At 50.5% G+C, this 18,147-nt stretch overlaps 1 protein-coding gene across 5 annotated transcripts in view; it reads left to right on the top strand.

The window, feature by feature from the left end:
• KCNN3 (potassium calcium-activated channel subfamily N member 3) overlaps positions 1-17,852 on the top strand; it is a 169,457-nt gene extending 151,605 nt beyond the window's left edge. For 4 of the 5 annotated variants that reach the window (XM_074318659.1, XM_074318661.1, XM_074318660.1 and 1 more), the window contains 3 exons: positions 5,596-5,723; positions 6,455-6,524; positions 10,365-17,852. In XM_074318659.1, the coding sequence (XP_074174760.1) occupies positions 5,596-5,723; positions 6,455-6,524; positions 10,365-10,661 (495 nt within the window). In that variant the 3' untranslated portion in view covers positions 10,662-17,852. The remainder of the gene's footprint in view (positions 1-5,595; positions 5,724-6,454; positions 6,525-10,364) is intronic. The other variant, XM_019711845.2, reaches the window with a different exon arrangement.
• Positions 17,853-18,147: the final 295 nt, after the last annotated feature.

The following is an 18,147-nucleotide window of genomic DNA, read 5'->3' as shown; positions in this document are numbered from 1 at the left end:
TATAATTATAATGGATTGCTAAGCCCCAGTCTACTGGGGGATATGCTGAGAGACGGAAAATGACGCTAGGCCCCCATTTTCCTCCCGCTCGACGCTCCATGTCCCCAGCTCTCTGTTTCATGTCAGTCACCCACAGGTCACCACACTGTGTGCTCTGGGGACACCAAGATGGGGAAGAGGTGCTCCCTGCCCTCCTCCCTTCTTCCTGCCCCCAGAGAGCACCTCTCCTTCCTAAAAGGCGAGATGGGCTCGCTGGGCCTAAGAGGCACCAGGGACCAGACGTGTGTCCGTCCTGCTGCTCTCCCCGTCTGACCTCACGTGGCCCCGCAGTGAGTGGCACCGGCTGAGGACGATGTCTCTTTGTCCTTGCCACCAGGGGTTCTTGTTCCAAATACTTCATCCAAGTACATTTCCCCATGAGTAAGATCGCAAACCATACGCTTATTTTCCCTAAACTGACTCCTCTTGACTTTCCCGGTCAGCGAATGCCACCGGCCCCACTGTGCACAGAGCCACCAGCGTGAGCCATCGCAGCTGCTCGCGACCTTATCTCCTCCTAGGCCTCCCTTACCCCAGGTGTCCTCCACTTTGCTTCCCTAGGGATCTCCTGAGCCTCCAAGACTTAGCTCTGAACATGTCAGCACCCAGCTCAGAAACCTACGTAACACCCCAGTACCGAGTGAACAGTGCTGAAGAAAACTTTCCTTTAATTATGAGCCTATGTCAAAGTTTTATCACAATCCTGCTGGAAAAAAGCGGAAATTTTTTTCCCCAGCAGGCTAATTCAAAGGTTAACTCAGAGGAGACTGTCTTAGAGGGCAGGACAAGCAGTCACTGTTATATCAGGTACAGAAAGTTTGGCTCACGGACACCAGAGTCCTGACCGATAGCTGGTTGGTCCCGAGAATGGATTCCCAGAACAGGTCTTTCTCTCTTTAAAATGTGTCACATAATCGATCGAGCAGTTCTCAGGAATGCTAGTCCTCCCCAGAAGGGGATTGTAAATCCTATTCCCTAGATGTGTCCTGGCCCAGACAGGTTGGGAAAACAGTCATAGAGACACTGAGCTTCCGAGCTGGGAGGATCCTTTGGGATGTGCCTCCCAGGCCCAGCGGTGGACGGGCGAGGGTGGCCCAGCCATGCGCAGCGAGCTGGGTCCCAGCCAGGGCTGCAGTTTGTTCTCAGGCAGCTCTCCAGCCGTCGCCAGATGAGTTTTCCAGAGCAGCCACTTCCTTGAAACGCAGCATGGTGGTTCGGGTCCCAGGCCTGCTGGAGAGAAAAGCCACTTGACCTCCAGACTCACAGAGCGTCACGTGAAGAGCATTATAGAACTAACCACCATTGATCGGCGTGTTGCTGTGGGGAAAGAGCTTGAAGGTCCTGCCCCAAGTTCCTGCTCGCCGTGAGGGTGGAGCCCCCAGTCCAGGGAGAGCAGCCTCGGAAGGGAGCTTGAATAGGATGGAGGAAGGAAGGAGAGATGACATAAGAGGGACATGAGCGATGGCAGCTGCAGGAAGTCTGAGGAGCTCAGGGGAGGGGAGAGAGGGCTTGTTAGAGAGGGAAGCGGGGACAGCCCTCTTCCCCAGCCATGTGTGTAAAGACACCTTCAGTCAAATGTCTGAAGACAGAGCCGGCTTTAGGTTCTCAGACCGTGATATTCACGAGCCCTTGTTTTGACCTAAATTCAACCTGTGGGACTCCTTGAGGTGAAGTCACGCGTCCTTGCAGGCCTGACCATCCCCTCTCCCTTGCAGGAGTCCTGGCAGCATAGTGGGCATGCTAATGACTTCTTCCCTGGCGGGCCCAGCTGTGCGGCTCCTGGGATCGTTCTCCCAGGTCTCCCTGAAGCTGCTGGAGGCATGGGCGTCCAGAAAGGGTGCCTGTCATCCTGTCCCAGTGCTCCCCCCGCAGCCGACAGCCCCTCTGTGACACCAAGTGGCACGGTACCCTGGCAGAGAGGTGGCCAGAGCAAGCCATCAACCTGGGTGACACAGCCAGGAGCTCAAGGAACAGACATAGGTGTTCTCTTTTGTTAGGGAGGGAGGAAGAGAAAGAAGCTGACATTGATTGGGCGTGGGGGGAATAGTAATAAAGCTACCACGTGCCGATGAGTGCTGCGGCCCGGCTCTGGGCTCAGTGTTCTCAGTATATTCTCAGTCCATCAACACCACAGACCCATTTCACAGATGAGTACCACTGCATCACTCTTCAGACACCCACCCCCTGCTGCCTTTCCCTCTGAAGCACTTATTTCCTGGTGCTCTGCTACAAACTGCATCCTGTCTCCACACAATTACGGACTCTGTGTGGGCAGGGATGGTATTGGTTTGCACATCGCGGTATTCTCACTTCCTACCACAGTGTCTGCCCCAGCATAGGGCTCATTGAATGTTATTCTGCAGGAAGGAAAAAATTGAGTCCCAGAGAGTTTCACTCACAGGTCCAAGGAAGAAATAATAATTGCATCCACTTGTGAGGTTTCCCGGAAGGTTAATGAAACACCATAAACACAAAGCAGTTAGCACAGAGCCTGGCACACAGTAAGCGCTCAGTAAATGTTCCCTGTCACTATGATTTGTAGGATCTTAGTTGGATGACTTCCTTGCCCAGGCCTATTAATCTTGGATTCCTTCCTTAAGTACATAGGTCACCGAGCCCATTCTTTGGCCCCATGAGAATGAAAGCGTCCGATTTTATTTTTTGAAAGCATATAATTTTTTGTAGAGAACATATATATAGCAAACGATCAACTCTTAGGCTTATGGGTTTGGGGGACGGACCAGCCAGCCTTCCACGCACAAAAAGCCCTCTTCTCACCATCCCTGCACTCAGCTGACTGTGGCCAGCCTTGCTCCGTTTTTCCCAGCACCCTGACCCATCCCACCCCAGGGCACCCCGCCCACCAGGAGAGCTCAGAGGGTACCCAAGCCCCCATCGGGTTCAGAGAATCCCACAAGGGCACACGACCACAACTGCTCCACCCCCACAGCATTTAGAACAATCAGCCACGTGACCTGGAGGGAGACCCTGGTGACAGTGGCAGTTACTGTCGACCTGGGAAAGCACGGCGCAGTTAACAGCCCGTTTCTCCTCTTGCAGATAGCGATCTCCTTAGGTTTGTGGCAGGCTGTTTGCTGGCAGTTAATTTCAGATCAGCACCAAGGCTTTCATTTCACATCACGGTCTCCAATACACGGGGGCCTCCTGTTCAAACCCATAAAGAGGAGAAGAACGCCTCCCTCAGCTTCCCGGACTGTGATGTGTGTCTCAGTACCTGACATCCGGGCGGAAGGGAAGGGTGGGGCATGGCCTCTCTGTTCTGTCCTAATGCTAAGCGAGGGCCAAGATGCTGTTCAAAAAAAGAATCGAATGTCCTTTCCAGTTCCTTGATCCTGGGAAACAGGAAATAATTGTGTTTGTGGAGGGAGAGATGAAATCTCAGATCTTTCTTCAGACCACGTGAAAACCTCATGGTCTCCTTGGACCTGGCGCTTGTGTTGACGTTACCATGAGTGAACTCTGTGCTTCCATTCCTCACATCCTGTCTCCGAAGCTGTTTCCTCACCTCTTAGATAGGAAGAGTTCAGGCTAGACGCTAATTCAGATCAGTATGTTTACAGTTTCCATAACACTTAGATCCATGTTGACTCCGTTTGCCCTTTAGAACTTGATGGTCTTGGTCTGTGACTCTGTTTCTTCATCTGCAAAATGGGGGCGATATCAGTACAGGCCCGATGGGTGGTTGTGGGGATTAACCGTTTACACACAGGAAGTCCTCAGACCTGGTCATGCTGGCTGTGATCCTGTCTTACAGATAATTAAGCATTTACTCCTTAATAACTGGTGGAAACAGGATTCCCCTGCAGGCTTCTCAATGTTTTGCAAACGTTTGTTTCACAGCAATGCAGAGACAGTTGTCAAAGGCCCATCAGTGTTGACGTTCCGTGACTCTCTACAGAGGAGACTCTTGGAGCTGGGGCTCTACTGGTCACCCTAAGCGCCCAGACAGGGTTTTTCCCTCCTGTTCTTCTGTGAGGCTTTCCTTGGAGGCTTACTGAGTGAGCACCAAGGGAAACTGAATGTCAAATGGCCCTCTCCCTGCAAAAGACAACAGGAGTATGTATCACGCAGAGAGAAAGGGGTCCCTTCTGTGTGGCCTCCTTTGCCAGGAGGCCACTGTCCACTCCAGCCCCCGGACGGAACCCCAGAGACCACCCCCTCTTCTACTTCCCCCTCTTCACCTGGACACTCACTAGTTCCAGCTTCTGCTCATCACCACCTTCTTTCTTTCAAGCGAGAAATTGCCAGAGGTGGGCAATTAAATCATTAAAGCCATTGTCACAGTGGATTTTTACTGAACCCAAAAAAAGAACCAAAAAAAGCAATATTTATGTCACATAGACATTTCTGAGAAGACTTAGCTGTTCTTTTAAAAACATCTCTTCAGCGCCAATGAAAAATGTAATCCAGCCTTAGTAATAAATTTTTAAAACATACACACACAAAAGTTATCAGCCTGCAAAACAATGTTTCCTGGGCCTTCCCACACGTCTCAGTATTTTAACAACGTCCCATCTGTTGGTGTGAGTCTGAAGACGGAGGGCTGGACTCTCCGGTTTTACTAAAATCCTTTCTGGCTAGTAACCTGATTTCTACTGGGCTGGCCTACTTCTCCCAGGCCCCAAGCCTGTGGGCCTGTGCCAATTTGCATGGCTGATAGAAACAGCAACAGTTAACCAAACGTCTGTTTCGCTTGTGCCTAATAAGAAATGTTTCCTCTTGCTCTTGTTACTAATTGCCGAAGATGTCTGTGTTTGGACTAAAACTTTGTCCCCGGCCATCTGGATGCCATTGATATGTCTCAGCTCAGTCGCCAGCCGGGTGATATCAGTGGTTTCCATGTCAACAGATGACAGCGTCATCTGTTGAAACGTGTGACTGCACAGTGAAGGAGCCAGCCTGGGAAAGCGGCAGCTCCAGTCTCACGCTGAAATATCTTCCCTGATTTTCAGATGCTATTTTGACATTATTTCAGTTTTCTGCTGATTACAGTTACATGGAAATGTTTTGGGCCATTTGGGAAAGGTACCCATGGACCTCTTGATACCTAGAGTTCCTTTTGGTGGGAAAGACTTTTCCCCAAAGAGGACTTTTGAAATTTCCAGCCGGTAGGGAATCTGTTTACTCTCCAAATGCTAGAAATGTACCTCAGGCAGGGATAGAGCTCTGCATGCAAGTGTAGCCATGGTGTGCATTTCTCTCTTCAATGGGTGCCCTGGGCCTCCAGGTCTTGTTAATGCCGCCTGTTTAAATATAGCTTGAGCAGCAGCCACCAAGAGGCCGTCCTGAAATAATTAAGAAAGAACAAGAAGCACCCTGAACTTCAGGCTCCAGTGTACTGGGTCCACCATGGGATTCGTGAGAGATGAATTTTAATCATCCTTTCGAAGAGTTCATGATTTGACTAAGGAAACAGATCACTGCAGAATCATTTCCTGACAAGGGAGGCTATAGCAGCACACAGAAAAAACATCTCTTAGGTGAAACTAGGAAAATTCACCCAATGGGCAACCTGCTTTGTTCCCCTCGCCTTAGATCAAGAATGCTGCGGCCAACGTCCTTCGGGAAACGTGGCTAATCTACAAACACACGAAGCTGCTAAAGAAGACCGACCATGCCAAAGTCAGGAAACACCAGAGGAAGTTCCTCCAGGCCATTCACCAGTGAGTATGTGGGGCGGCTCGGCCCCCAGACCACCACGTCAGGCGGGCGGCGGGGGGTCCCCTGTCCTGCGCAGCTCTCTCAGCATCTCCTTGCACAGCACCAGTCCATTCTCTCGCACTCAGCAAGCACTGGGGGCAGTGAACAGGGTCCAAATCAGTCTGTTTGTCCATTGATGGCACCTGCCAGGCAGTGGACAGGCTGCTGTGACAGGGAAAACTTAGAGTAGAAGACTCTGCGAGCGCTCAGATTTCACACACACACACACACCATTACACACACACACACACACACCATTACACACACACACCCCATTACAACTCGAAGCAGAACAACCTGGGCAGTGCTTTCTACAAGAGAAATATTTTAAACATACATTGATAAAGTAGAGGACGAACACATGTATTGTGACCTGCAGGTTTAGGAGCACCCTGAAAGCGGAGGGTGGGGTGTTCACGGTGTCAGGTGCCCCCCCAGACAAAGGCCTCGATCCGGGAAATGATTGGGGAGGAGTGAGGAAACCAAAGGGACTGAAGGCAAGCGTGCGTGGAAACCAGAGTTTGCTTCCTTGGGGACCCTGACAAGCGCTTGATTCTGGTCAGTTGTCCCCCCTGTTCAAGGTCCCCGTGCTGGGTTCCCAACCCAGGTGAGCTGATGGGAGTATGTCATCTGCTTGTGGGCTAAACCTTGGCACGCACTCGGACAGCCTGGCTGTGACAACTCTCTCCCACAGACTGAGGAGTGTCAAGATGGAGCAGAGGAAGCTGAGCGACCAAGCCAACACCCTGGTGGACCTTTCCAAGGTGAGTGACAAAACCTGACGGCCTCCTGAAGGGTTCTGAGATGCTGGCATTTAGACTGCTCAGGTGTGGCTGGGGCGACGGGCCATGGCAGGATGGGGGAAGCAAAGAACAATGCCTCCTTGATTAGAAAATGACCTAGGTTCAAGTTCTGGACCTTTGCGGTCTCCTACTGTGTCTTGTTGTCTTTGAAAACCTGGCCTTTCTTTCTTAAATTCAATCGCTTGGGTTTGTCTTTGCTTGGAATTAATCTGCCACCCTAGGAAATCTTTTCAGTGAGTTGCTTTACTAGCTGTGTGTTGAGGGCTCCTAAGATAGCTTGAATTTGCGGGGGGTAGGGGTGGCGGGGCCTTCTGAGGACCGACTGGTGATGGTGGCCGTGATGCTGCAATGTCACACCTGGGAAGATCCTTCCAGTTTGCTGTAAAAACTAGAAGGAAACTCGCTCTTCTTGTAAATCACAGAAATGAGGGAATCAGAGGCTGTGGTGCCCGCAGAGCTGAGTGCAGGCGCCATTGAAGGTGGGGCCGCCTCTCTCCTCTGCCCCCTTCAACTCACCGCCTCTCCATAGAAATTGTGTATCAAGCGTACAGCCCAGGGCCAGGCTGACAGGACATCACAGCAGATGTCAATTACCACAACGGCAGGTTCCCTGAGTAAGCAAGAGAAATTCCCTCAGGCAAATCAAACACCCTTTGAAAAGAGAGTGTAATCAGAGAAATTGCTGGGTGTTGGGCCACACACGTGCAGGCGACTTGTTCAGGGAAGGGAGCAAACCAAAGAAAGGGCCTCCCAAGCCAGGGGTGGGGACCTCCAAGCAGGGACTACGTCACTTGCTGGGGAGAAGCCACAGGCCTGTGTGCCTTTGGAAGGGGTGCTGGAAGGCTTCGTCTTTTCCTCCCAGGAGACTCACCCATTGGTCCCCACATTCCCTGACCTCCTGTCACCAAGCAACGGAAGAGGGGAGATCTCAATGCTGTGTCTCCCTCTCGTCTTCCCAGCTCCCCACCAACCCAGCCCTGCCCTTTGGTCCTTCTTAGATGAAGGAAATGGCATGTGGCCTCCACATATTGAGTGCAGGCCGTACTGAGGACAGGCAGGGTGGCAGCGTTCTTTATTTGCTAACAATCTCTCCAACTGAAATATCAAAATAATTCCTGGAGGCTGAGGCTCAAGCGATTGAATACGAGGGTGTCTGTTGAAAAATGCTTTGTACACCAGAAAGGGTTTGCAAATGGTGGTTCTGATTATGAATATAGGTGAGGAAACCCAAGATGCAAAGGAACAAAGTGAACATCCCCAGGTCGGGCCGTTGGTGACAGGCAGTGCTGGGGCCGAGACCCGGGGGCCGATGTCGGGCTGCCCCCATGGTCGGATAGATCGGTGGTTTTGTACATTCTCGGAAGAAGGGGCACCTTGAGGAGCTTCCTGCGTGTTAATTAGTGACGGAAGCACCTTCACGTCCAATATCACCTGGTCTTCCAGGGGCGTCCACGATACAATGTCCTGCTCCTGCAAGGGCAGCCCTTACTCCGCCTCTGTGATGGCTCTTTGGGGGCCGTCAGGTCCTTGTGGGGCACAGGGTCAGCTGGGAAGGTGTGGCTGATTTTCAAGACCCCTTCCCTCCATCTCCTCTCTGGCTTTTCATATTTTGCCACCTTTCTTTACTCCTCTTTTCTCTCTCACCTTATTTCCTACTCCTTTGGCCCCTGGGGCACCAAGGGGTCTGCATCTTCCTGGAGTAACTTGAAACTTCAGGTGAAATAGAATCAGGGTGTCACTGGCAGACGACCAGAAGCCCCAAGAGCCACAGTAACTGTGGGGGAGGGGAGGGGGCAACCTGGCCCATTGCCGCCACAGGAACACCCGGGAGTGTGAAGACGGCCATGAACTTCACTCCCAAGTCTGATATCCTTTGCTAATTTGCAGGAGAGACGTGGCTGTCACATAGATGAGGCCTCTCCACATCAAGCTGGGAAGCCAAATTATAAACAGAAAGTTGTCGGATGAGTGTGGAGTCAGAACCACAGGACAGAGGTGGATTGAGTGTATCACAGTCTGCGGGGTGGTTCTGGTTGTAACTGAAGTGCTTTAGTGGCAATGAAATGGATTCGAGGGGTATTTATAGGAGGGGCGGGCAGGACTTTGGACTGGCGAGATGTGAGGGTGACGCCCCGGTTTCGGTGGGGACCACTGCAATGCAAGGCACGCCTTCCGTGGGGACAAGAAGCCTGGCAAAGAGCAGCTGTGGGAAGGAAAATGGCGGCCTTGGCAAGAGTTCCCTTTGTTTCAGCTCCTCTCTGACCTGGTGGTGTGACTTAACCCTTGAAGTCAAGTTTATTTCGTTAGTTTTAAATTTTATGTTGTGCACCGTTCCCTGGAGCTGCCCCAGTTTTGCTCTCCTGCTCTCACCGCCTCTTTTCTGTTCGTTCACAAGGTTACTTACGAGCACCCGGTCTGGAGCCAGGCCCTGGCTGGGCCCCTGGGCGTCCATGTGCCTTCACCACTCGGGTCTTGGGGGTAAACCCTGAGAGACCTTCTGGGTTTATGGAAATGACCGGTGGTGCGAGAGGCCTGCCCCATCAGTAAGACCTCCTACCTTGGCCTGCGGATGGTGGGGCGGTGGTGTTTACCTGTGCCAGCAGTCCATAGCTCTACCAGCATCTCTTTGTGGGAATCGTGTGCACCAGACCCCCTTGCTTTATGTATATTTGTCCATCAGAAAATGTTCGTTGAGTATCTCCTACGCACCAGACGCTATTTTAGGCCCCTGGGACACATCCGTGGGCCTAACAGGCAGACGTCCGTCCATGGAGGAGCTTTCCTTCTGGTTGGCGATGACAGACAGCAGTGATAGGCCAAAGAAACAGCATTTCAGCTCGTGCGTGCGTTAGAAGGCGGTAGGAAAGACAGAAGAGAGTTGAGCAGGGTGGGCAGGGTCAGCAGTGGAGGTGGGGACTAGGTGCCTACTGAGCTAGGTGTCTGGGGAGGTGTCACTGAGAAGGCAAGGCTGCCAGGCATGGGATGTGCAGGGAGCATTGGTGATTGGCTGGGTCCCGGGAACACCAGGGGACACCTGTCAGGAAGTAGGGAGAGTTTGAACTGTGATCCGATCGATGGACAAAGGCCTCAGCCGACCCACGGGAGGTTGACTGGCCCATCGGGACATCTCAGACTGAGGCCATGTACTTTCTCATCGACCGGGCCGGGGCCGGCCCCTCAGGGACGCAGCTCCTTTCACTGAGGCCCCGGCCCAAGGTGTGAGTCAGGTTGGACACTGCACATTGAAAATGGGCAGGGGGACAGTAGCCTCCTAAGTATGGTAGTTGTTCCTAACTCCTAGTTTATAAGGAAACCAAGGCTCAGAGAGGTTAGGAGGCCTGCGGGAAGGCACAGTGTTGAGTGAGCGGCACACGTGCCCTTGAACCAGGGTCAGAGCCCAGCAGTTAGAAGCCTGTTGCATCGCCCACACCCCACCATGGTGCCTTCTCTGTATCCTCAGGGGCCAGCGCCGTACAAGCTGAGAGGCTGGGAATAGTGAGAACATGGGACTCGCTCTGCTTAAGAGAAAGTGCCGCTGCTTTTCCATTACACGTATTTTCAGGCAGCTTTTTATAATTAATTTGCATTACTGCTGTAAGGATGGGGGGGGGAACCCGCTGTGCCCCTGAGGCTCCACGTCTCCAGAAAAGTGAGCTGCCTCCCCTTCCTCAGCCGCCTGAGTTACGGCCGGTGTGGAAGTTGCTCCCGTTGTCCCCTGGAGGGGTCTCCATCTTTCCCACAGCAGCTCCCTCTGTGGTGACCTGTCCTCTCCATCTCTCGTCCCTCTGCCTCTCCACACAGATGCAGAATGTCATGTACGACCTGATCACAGAACTCAACGATCGGAGCGAAGACCTGGAGAAGCAGATCGGAGGCCTGGAGTCTAAGCTGGAGCATCTCAGTACCAGCCTGAACTCCCTGCCTCTGCTGCTGGTGGACACCCTGTGCCAGCAGCAGCAGCAGCTCCTGTCTGCCATCGCCGAGGCCCGCGGCGTCAGCATGGCAGCAGGCACCACCCGCACCCCGCTCTCCGACAGCCCGATCGGGGTCAGCGCCACCTCCTTCCCCACCCCGTATACAAGTTCAAGCAGTTGCTAAATAACCCCCCCACACACACACTCCAGAAGCATCGCCCATAGGTCTTAAGATGCAAATCAACTCTCTCCTGGTCACTTTCCATTGAGGAACACGGAGACCAGGGAACGCGAGGAAGAGAGACCGAGCTAACCCACCAACTCATGTGCATTCGGCGTGCTTGGCTCGATCTGCCTTGAAACCAGAAATCTAATCTCTGTTCAGGTGCCTCTACTTGGGAGCAGGACGCGGAGATGACAGGAAGCAACGCGTGTGGCGGGGCCTGGCTGCAGAGTTGGTGGCGAACAGGAGTCCACACTCAATCTCAGGTGTTCACACGGGAGGGTGGGGGGGTCAGATGCACTGACGGAGCCAACAGTGAACCGCCCAGAAGAGGGTCCCGCTGGGGGAGGGGTGTGTCCAGCTTGGGGGGGGTGGGCTTCTCACCACCCAGGGCCTGGAGCCCACGTCTCTCTTTTCCTTTTGTCTAAGGAAGCTTCTGGATGACAAAAGGAAAAGAAAGTTGCCCACAGCTTGCCAAAACACGTTCTTTCATCCTATTCCTTATAGGATCGTCAAACCCAATTTAGATGGGGGGTGGGGAGGACAAAAATAAAAAGCCAGATTATCCATCCAGTATTAATACCCATATAAACCTGTGTGTTTGCAAGCACACGCGCACGTGCACACACACATACCACATTCAACCCAGGTCTTTTCTTGTTTGAACATGACCCAACTAAAAAGGGACCTGGTACCTTACCCTGCACACAGTAGGCTCCCTCTAAATGTGTGTCGAGGCCATTTGAATCCGAATGTGGGTGCTTTCGGTTCGGGGAGTTAGTGGCTTTGGCCGCATTCGGAGCTTCACGGAAGGTGCCGGGCCCTCACCTGCAGCGCAGGTTGCTTCGCCCTGGATGGGCCCCGTGCTCGCTTGGTTTGAGACAAATGCCAAACTAAAATTGTTGGCATTCTGGAGGGATAGGCAGCCTTCTAAGAAAAACAGCTTTGCAGGGTTTTCTGCTTAGACCCTATGGAGCACGTGACCAGGTGCGCGTAGTGAGGGAAGGCGGACAGGAGCTGTGTGCACGCATGCGCAGACAGGCGACCCCGTGACACCTGAGTGAGCAGAAGTGTTGTCCGGGACGGGCTCCGCTAGATTTATCCAGCAACAGGTTTCTAGGCCCAGGTGTCAGGAGTGTAAAAGGGTCAAGCGCCTCACCTGAGAGCTGCTGAGCTGGAAAGAGAAGTGATGGTGGGTGGCCCCAGCGGTCCCTTCTACCTGACCGGAAAGCTTGTGAGAATCAAGGCAGCCCTAGGGAGCCCTGCAGGTCAGGTAAGACGACATGCATTTGTCAGTCGCCTGTCCCTACCGTGCCATGTTAAAACTTGGTGCAAAAACTATTCTAATATATCTCAAACTCCAAGAGACTTCAGAACCATCAAGGTTCAGAGTAGTGACAGGCATTGTGGGGAGAGGCCTGTGGATACAAACTTCTCATTGCTCCGTCATCTAACCACACACGACATTTGTGATGTAAAAGCCACCCTGTGATCCATCGCTTTCTCATCCTGGCTTCTGCTTGTGGCAGTGACACGGCCCTGCATGGAGTATTTCATCTGTTCAGGGTGACGCCCCAGGGTGCTATGTGTGTGTGGGTGCCCTGGTGGTTTCCCTGCACACAGGACATCGTCGCCATTCTGAAGGTGTGCCTCGCTGTGGAGAGTTTCCTTCTGCAGCACTGGGCCTCGTCCTCTAAGGACAAAGGAGTCAGTAAACTGCAGACGACCTTAGCACTAAGGCCACTTTTTCAAGATCAGGTCTCTTGCTCAACTTCTTCTTTTGTCTCTTTTTGTTGCTGTGGCGGTTCTGTTAAAGGCCTCACCTTTATTTTGATGACTCCTTTGAAGATTTTCTTTGGTTGTTTTGCACACCACAGACGCTGCATTTGCTGTTGGCTTTTTTTTTTTTTTTTTTTTTGCTGGCTCTTTTAACTGTTGATTATCTGAAAGATCCCTCTCCTTCTCTATGTCCCAAGAATGGTGCTCCTGTTTTCAGTGACAGTTCTGCTGAATATAAAAACAGATGAAATAACCATGCAGTGTCTTTGTGGCATCGGTTCCATTTCACACAGTGGTCACTGACCAGTCAAGCTGAGTGTGCCAAACCTGCAGCCCTTAACTATTAATTCCTACCCGCCCTTTCCATTCGGTATGTGGGCACGTGCACACATACCGAGATTTCGTTTTCATTTCAAGTAAATGACATGAAAGATTCCACTGCCACCCCCCTGCCCAAAAGTATGCACAGACTATCATCAACCATCCGGTCTGCAGATAATTCTTGAACCCGTTGTGAATGCTATCCACTTGCGAATGCCCCAAAGACCAAGCCAGCTACACGAGCAAAGGGAGCAGCTGGAGTTGTGTCCAGCAGCCACTGGCATCCTAGAAACACATGGGCATTTGCAGCTTTACTTGACCTATTGGTAGTGCAATAGCTATGTATGGTTTTGTCCTTGGCAAAAGAATGATCTTTCCCCTCAACAGGATCGAATCTGCATGTTGGTCCTGCAATGGTAAATGGAAGGCTGCTTCTCTGTGCTTTGTGTGGGAAGCTACCCCTTCTCCTGCAAGTACAATCACCCCTTGATGACCTAGGCGTGGGCTGCCCAGGGTGTAGCTCCCCCAGCTGTCCCTCCTACAGCCTATTGGCTAATTCTGTGCCTCAGCCTCACAGTCAGAGGGGAGAGGGAGCAGGTAGATTTGCGTGCCATGCCTTCTTGTTCCTTATTTTCAAGTTGGATGGCGGAGGAGGTTTCATTATCTACCCAAGAATCGGCCGTGTGTAAAAACTATGAATCACAATAACCTCACTCCAATACTGAACTGATTGAGTGCTGCCCCACTCCCGGAAGGCTGACCCAGTGACAGGGCCCCTACTACAACCTTTCCAATAACATAGGGAGAGGTCGAGTACCCTAATGTTCCCTAAAATGTCTAGACACTTGAATTAACAATGCAGGGCCACCCCTCATCGCTTAAGCCATATACCCTCATGTACTGTAAAGTCAGGGGTGTACTGTGATACTTTAGGACCACTGATCTCACTGGGATTTCAGGACATAGCATCAGTTGGTAAATTATACCAGACTAGGGGCTCTCTCCTCCTTAGATTGAAGTCCAAATAAAAATCCCCCTTGGCTCGAAGGCCACCGATGTGTGATCATCATGAATGAATTGTCATAAAGTATCCATGGACTGCTCTTGCCATCCTCATAACATGTAACTTCATGAATTCATGTCTCTAGAAATGCTTATTATAACCCAAAAGAAGCGGAGAGGTAAGGGCCCAACTCATCACTACCAACGGACCTCAGCAGGGACCGGTGGTGTAGCAATTGTCTCATGACGCAGGAGCTGTAGAAAACGCACGTGCAAGTAAATCCTAAAGTGATGAGCGAGTGCAAGCCATTGTCACTTATTTAAGGACACGAAGGAACAGCATGGAGGAAATAATGATTTGAATACAGTTGAGGATTCCCCCCCTTAGATTTTCAGTAATTTCCCTGCGAATACGTAATTGTGGCAAAGAAGAAAACTAGAGATTCAGAATCAGAAGAAATAAAACACTAACACTGGACCCACATCTTTGGCCAATTAATACCTCAGTTTACCAGTACTTAAGATGAAGAGACCAGTTCATATTCTTAAGTACAAAGTATTCGATAGATTTAGAAAAATGGAATCTCTGTTGTCATCAACAGCAACCCAGACCAGCTCTGTCTAGCCCACACTTCTGTGTTGCAGTTGGATGCAATCTATAGTTACCAAAAAGTAATTGTTATATATCAACCAGGTAATGAGATGAGCAGGGAGAAATGCGGGGGTGAGCACACCATTCCAGGCCCTCTCTCCTCTGCAGAGTGTACCTTGACAAACAGAGCACCCCAAACTGAGAATCAGTGTTCCATCCCAGAACAAACGCTGCTGCTACCATCACAGCACCACAACTGACAGTATGAGTCATTGCACTACCAGTAGGTTACTCCTCTAAGGTACTGCTTTTAAATCCTAAAACACGTCCCCAGTTCTCTACCGTCATCCTACTTCCCCAGAAGATGCTTAGAAGCACGTAAAGGATCCGTTAGTGGTCATTTTGGGGTCCCTGGTGACTCTGCTGCCCTCGGTTTCCGTACCTTAGACAGCTACCTGGAGGTTTCCTAATAGACCCGACCTGCCTCTCTGTCCCCTCTGTAGTTAGCTGGAGGACACCCTGGGTAGTGCCCCTTCCTTCTCTCCTTCCGCCGAAGTAATCATATGGGAATGGGACCACCGATACCACTGAGAAAGGAGTGCTGCAGGGCTAGATGGCAGTATTAACTGTCTGCCTCTGGTGTAGAGCATAGGTGAGTGGTCTTCGTCCTGAGAGCTTGTGCCAAGCTGCATGAATCGAAATTCACATTCAACGCCTGCCAGATGAGTCATGTGTAGATTTTTTTACTGAACTAGACCGAAACTTAGTAAAAAGTACCCAGTGCAATGGCATATAAATATATACAGATAGAGAAAAATATAACTGTGATCTTTTTTTCTTACACCATTACTGGAAGCACCCCAACATGAACTGGAGTTCCCTCTGAACAAAACCATTGTCAAATCTTCAACGTATGACCTCCAATCTAGGTGCCAAGTGCCCTGCGACACTTGTTTACACACCTGAGAAATGCATTCTGCAAGCTGTAATCTCATGCCTGGACCATGTGTTGAAATAAACAAGAGACGTTGCGACCAACCAAACTGGTGGAGGAAAAGCACAAAATTCAACACCAACCTGAAGTTAGGATCCCAAAGAGATACTGAATTTATAGCCAAAAATAAAAAATAAAAAATTCAGTGACAAATCAAATATGAATCTGATTGGAACGGCCAACATCCAGATTCTCAGAAGAAGGACAGGAAATAAAGGACATTCTCTAACTGTGTCACATTGTTGCAGTTTTTGAATCTCAACCAGGATCGATCCACCTTCATCAGATACACTTTTTAAGGGCGCAGCAACTCAGTTTTGGTCCCAGACTCTCATTCTGCGCTGACCAGAAGCGAACACCAAAAGACAGTGACAGGATGTCGATGGAGGAAACACTTTCATGGCAAACTCAGAAACTGAAGTGTTTATATTCAGAATCAGATGAGCTTCGATACGAATTTGCATCTTGCCTCTGTACCGCTTGCTACTTTTTAATGATAGGAGAAAGCATAACAGTTTATTTTAAATATGAAATATATTGCTATATTACAAAATATATTGTAACTTTCAATTAACATTTTGTATCCAAGTAGTCTTTAGCAGGTCCAGTGTCAGCCCGCTCTCTCAATGACTGTTTCTGAGTACACATCAGTGCGAGTAACTGCCTGGCCCCACGACCCAGGGTCCTCAGCTGACAGAACTGCTATATTCTACTTCTCCAAGACCTGACTCTTAGAGACAGAAGAACATTATTCTGAGCTTAGAAGAACAATTCTGCCCTAAATTCTATCAAGCCATTCCAGAAGAGATTTTTAAAAGCCATCACTCCTTTAGGAGCTGTGCAAAGCCAGTTCAATAAAAGTACAGGCTCTTTCTATATAAATTCAAAGGCCCCATTACATAAGTTATATGTCTCAAACTCAGCCAACCAGCTTTTGCTTTGGTAGCGTCAGAATTGCACCAGAAAGAGCCTCGTTCTCCTGTGACACGAAAGACTCAAAATTCTAGGCCTACGTGTTTCTATGTCAGAGTAACCTGGATTGGAATTCCACTTTCCCCGGCCCTGTGAGAGCCCAGGGTTTGGAGGTCCCTGTCTGAGTTGGCAGGACCTTGGAGGGAGTGAGGTCTCCACACGTTTGTCTCTGAGAAGGTGACAAGGCGAGCACAGCTCCTAAGGGAATGGGGAGAGGGCAGGACCCACACAGCAAGACCCTGCAGGGAGCCAGGCTTCCTTTGCTGCTAGTTTACTCGAGCTGGGAGGCAAGACAGAGTTCAATCATGTGTTGTCCTTTATTGGCAAAATTGGGGACAATTCTCTACCTAAACAACTATGACATTGCCCTCCTCTTCTGATGTAGCAGTTGAGACATACAGGTCGAATTTCTCACTTCCCTCCTCTGAGTGACCCAAGGAACTAGATAAAAACAGGATATGTTGGTTACAGAACAGATTTTCGAGAAGCAATGGGCCTGCCCCCAAGGAGGACCCCCACTTGTATTTGGGGCAGTGTCGTACAGGTGCCCCCAAGTAGCTTCAGGGTAGGCTCCCCGAGCGTGCGCGTCTCTCCCCTTCCCAGACTCTGAAAACCCACACAGATAACTGAGAATGCAGAACAAAAGCTTTTCTCCTGGGAACAAGGCTGGAATCCTGTCAGACTCCCCTGTATTTGAGGTTAAATGTAGACAAGGCTGGGGCCTTACTGAGATTCGTCACCCATGCCGTCTGAAAGACAAATACCTCACTGCCCAGCGCCCTTCGGCCTGCGTGGCAGATGACACCTAACTCGCACACCCATTCTGTCCTTCCTGAGCTGAATTCTCTCCGTGTCTGCACCGCTCCTCGGTTACAAGACAGTAGGCTTTAGAACGAGCGCCACCAAAGCCATCAGAACCCCACGGCACCTGTGTTTTCGCAGGCTGCTCACTCACTGGGTGATGGAAATCAGTTTATTCTCAATTTTATAATTGACTGATGAATGTGCCGGTGGTCATTGATTTGTCTCTCCATATTTTCCTGTGACTACATAGAAAGCTGTCTTCTTTGCTTTCCCTTCTAGCACTTCTCAGACTAAGACTTGTATAGAGAGTGAATATATTCTGATTTCCCCACACACACACACACACACACAAAGTTTTTATTTAATCTAGATCAAGGAAACCAATACAAATTCCAGAATTGGGGAAAGCAGACCTCTTGACAATCATTCAGGTGTATGGCCGGCTATATGCTAACCTTTGCTACGCAGAGTGTGGTCCACAGACCAGGAGCATTCGCGTCACCTGGAAACTTGTTAGAAACGCAGAGTCTCAGGGCCCACACTGGACCTACATAATCAAATTTGGCATTTTAACAAGATCCCCGGGTGACCCATATGCACGTTCAATGTTGAGAAGCACTGGCCTCACCACACAGCAGGGGTCACCGACATGATTAATAATGAGAAAATTAAACCATTTCTTCCTTGACCCTCACTTGCGGAATTATTTGATGAGGTAAAGGTGCCGTGGGAGCACAGGGAGAAAAACAAATGCACCTGAACATTCCATTCGAGTCTTTCTCCAGTCTGATTTCTTAAGACACTCACTTCGTAGCCTCAAGCCACCTCAAAACCCCTTCTTAGGTTTTTTATTTCAGTCAGTGTTGTCAGGGCCATCAGGGCAGGTCCCCCAGAAAGCCACCTGGGCGTCTGCTCAGCATAGGTAGAAATAAGTGTTCCTTCCCTGGGAAACTCAGCATCCCACTGGCTGGAACACTCCTCCC

Source organism: Rhinolophus sinicus, linkage group LG14 (assembly GCF_036562045.2).
Source record: "Rhinolophus sinicus isolate RSC01 linkage group LG14, ASM3656204v1, whole genome shotgun sequence".
NCBI classification, from domain to species: domain Eukaryota; kingdom Metazoa; phylum Chordata; class Mammalia; order Chiroptera; family Rhinolophidae; genus Rhinolophus; species Rhinolophus sinicus.
Note: the sequence above shows the minus strand (reverse complement) of the source record. Positions and strands in the feature narration are given on the sequence as shown.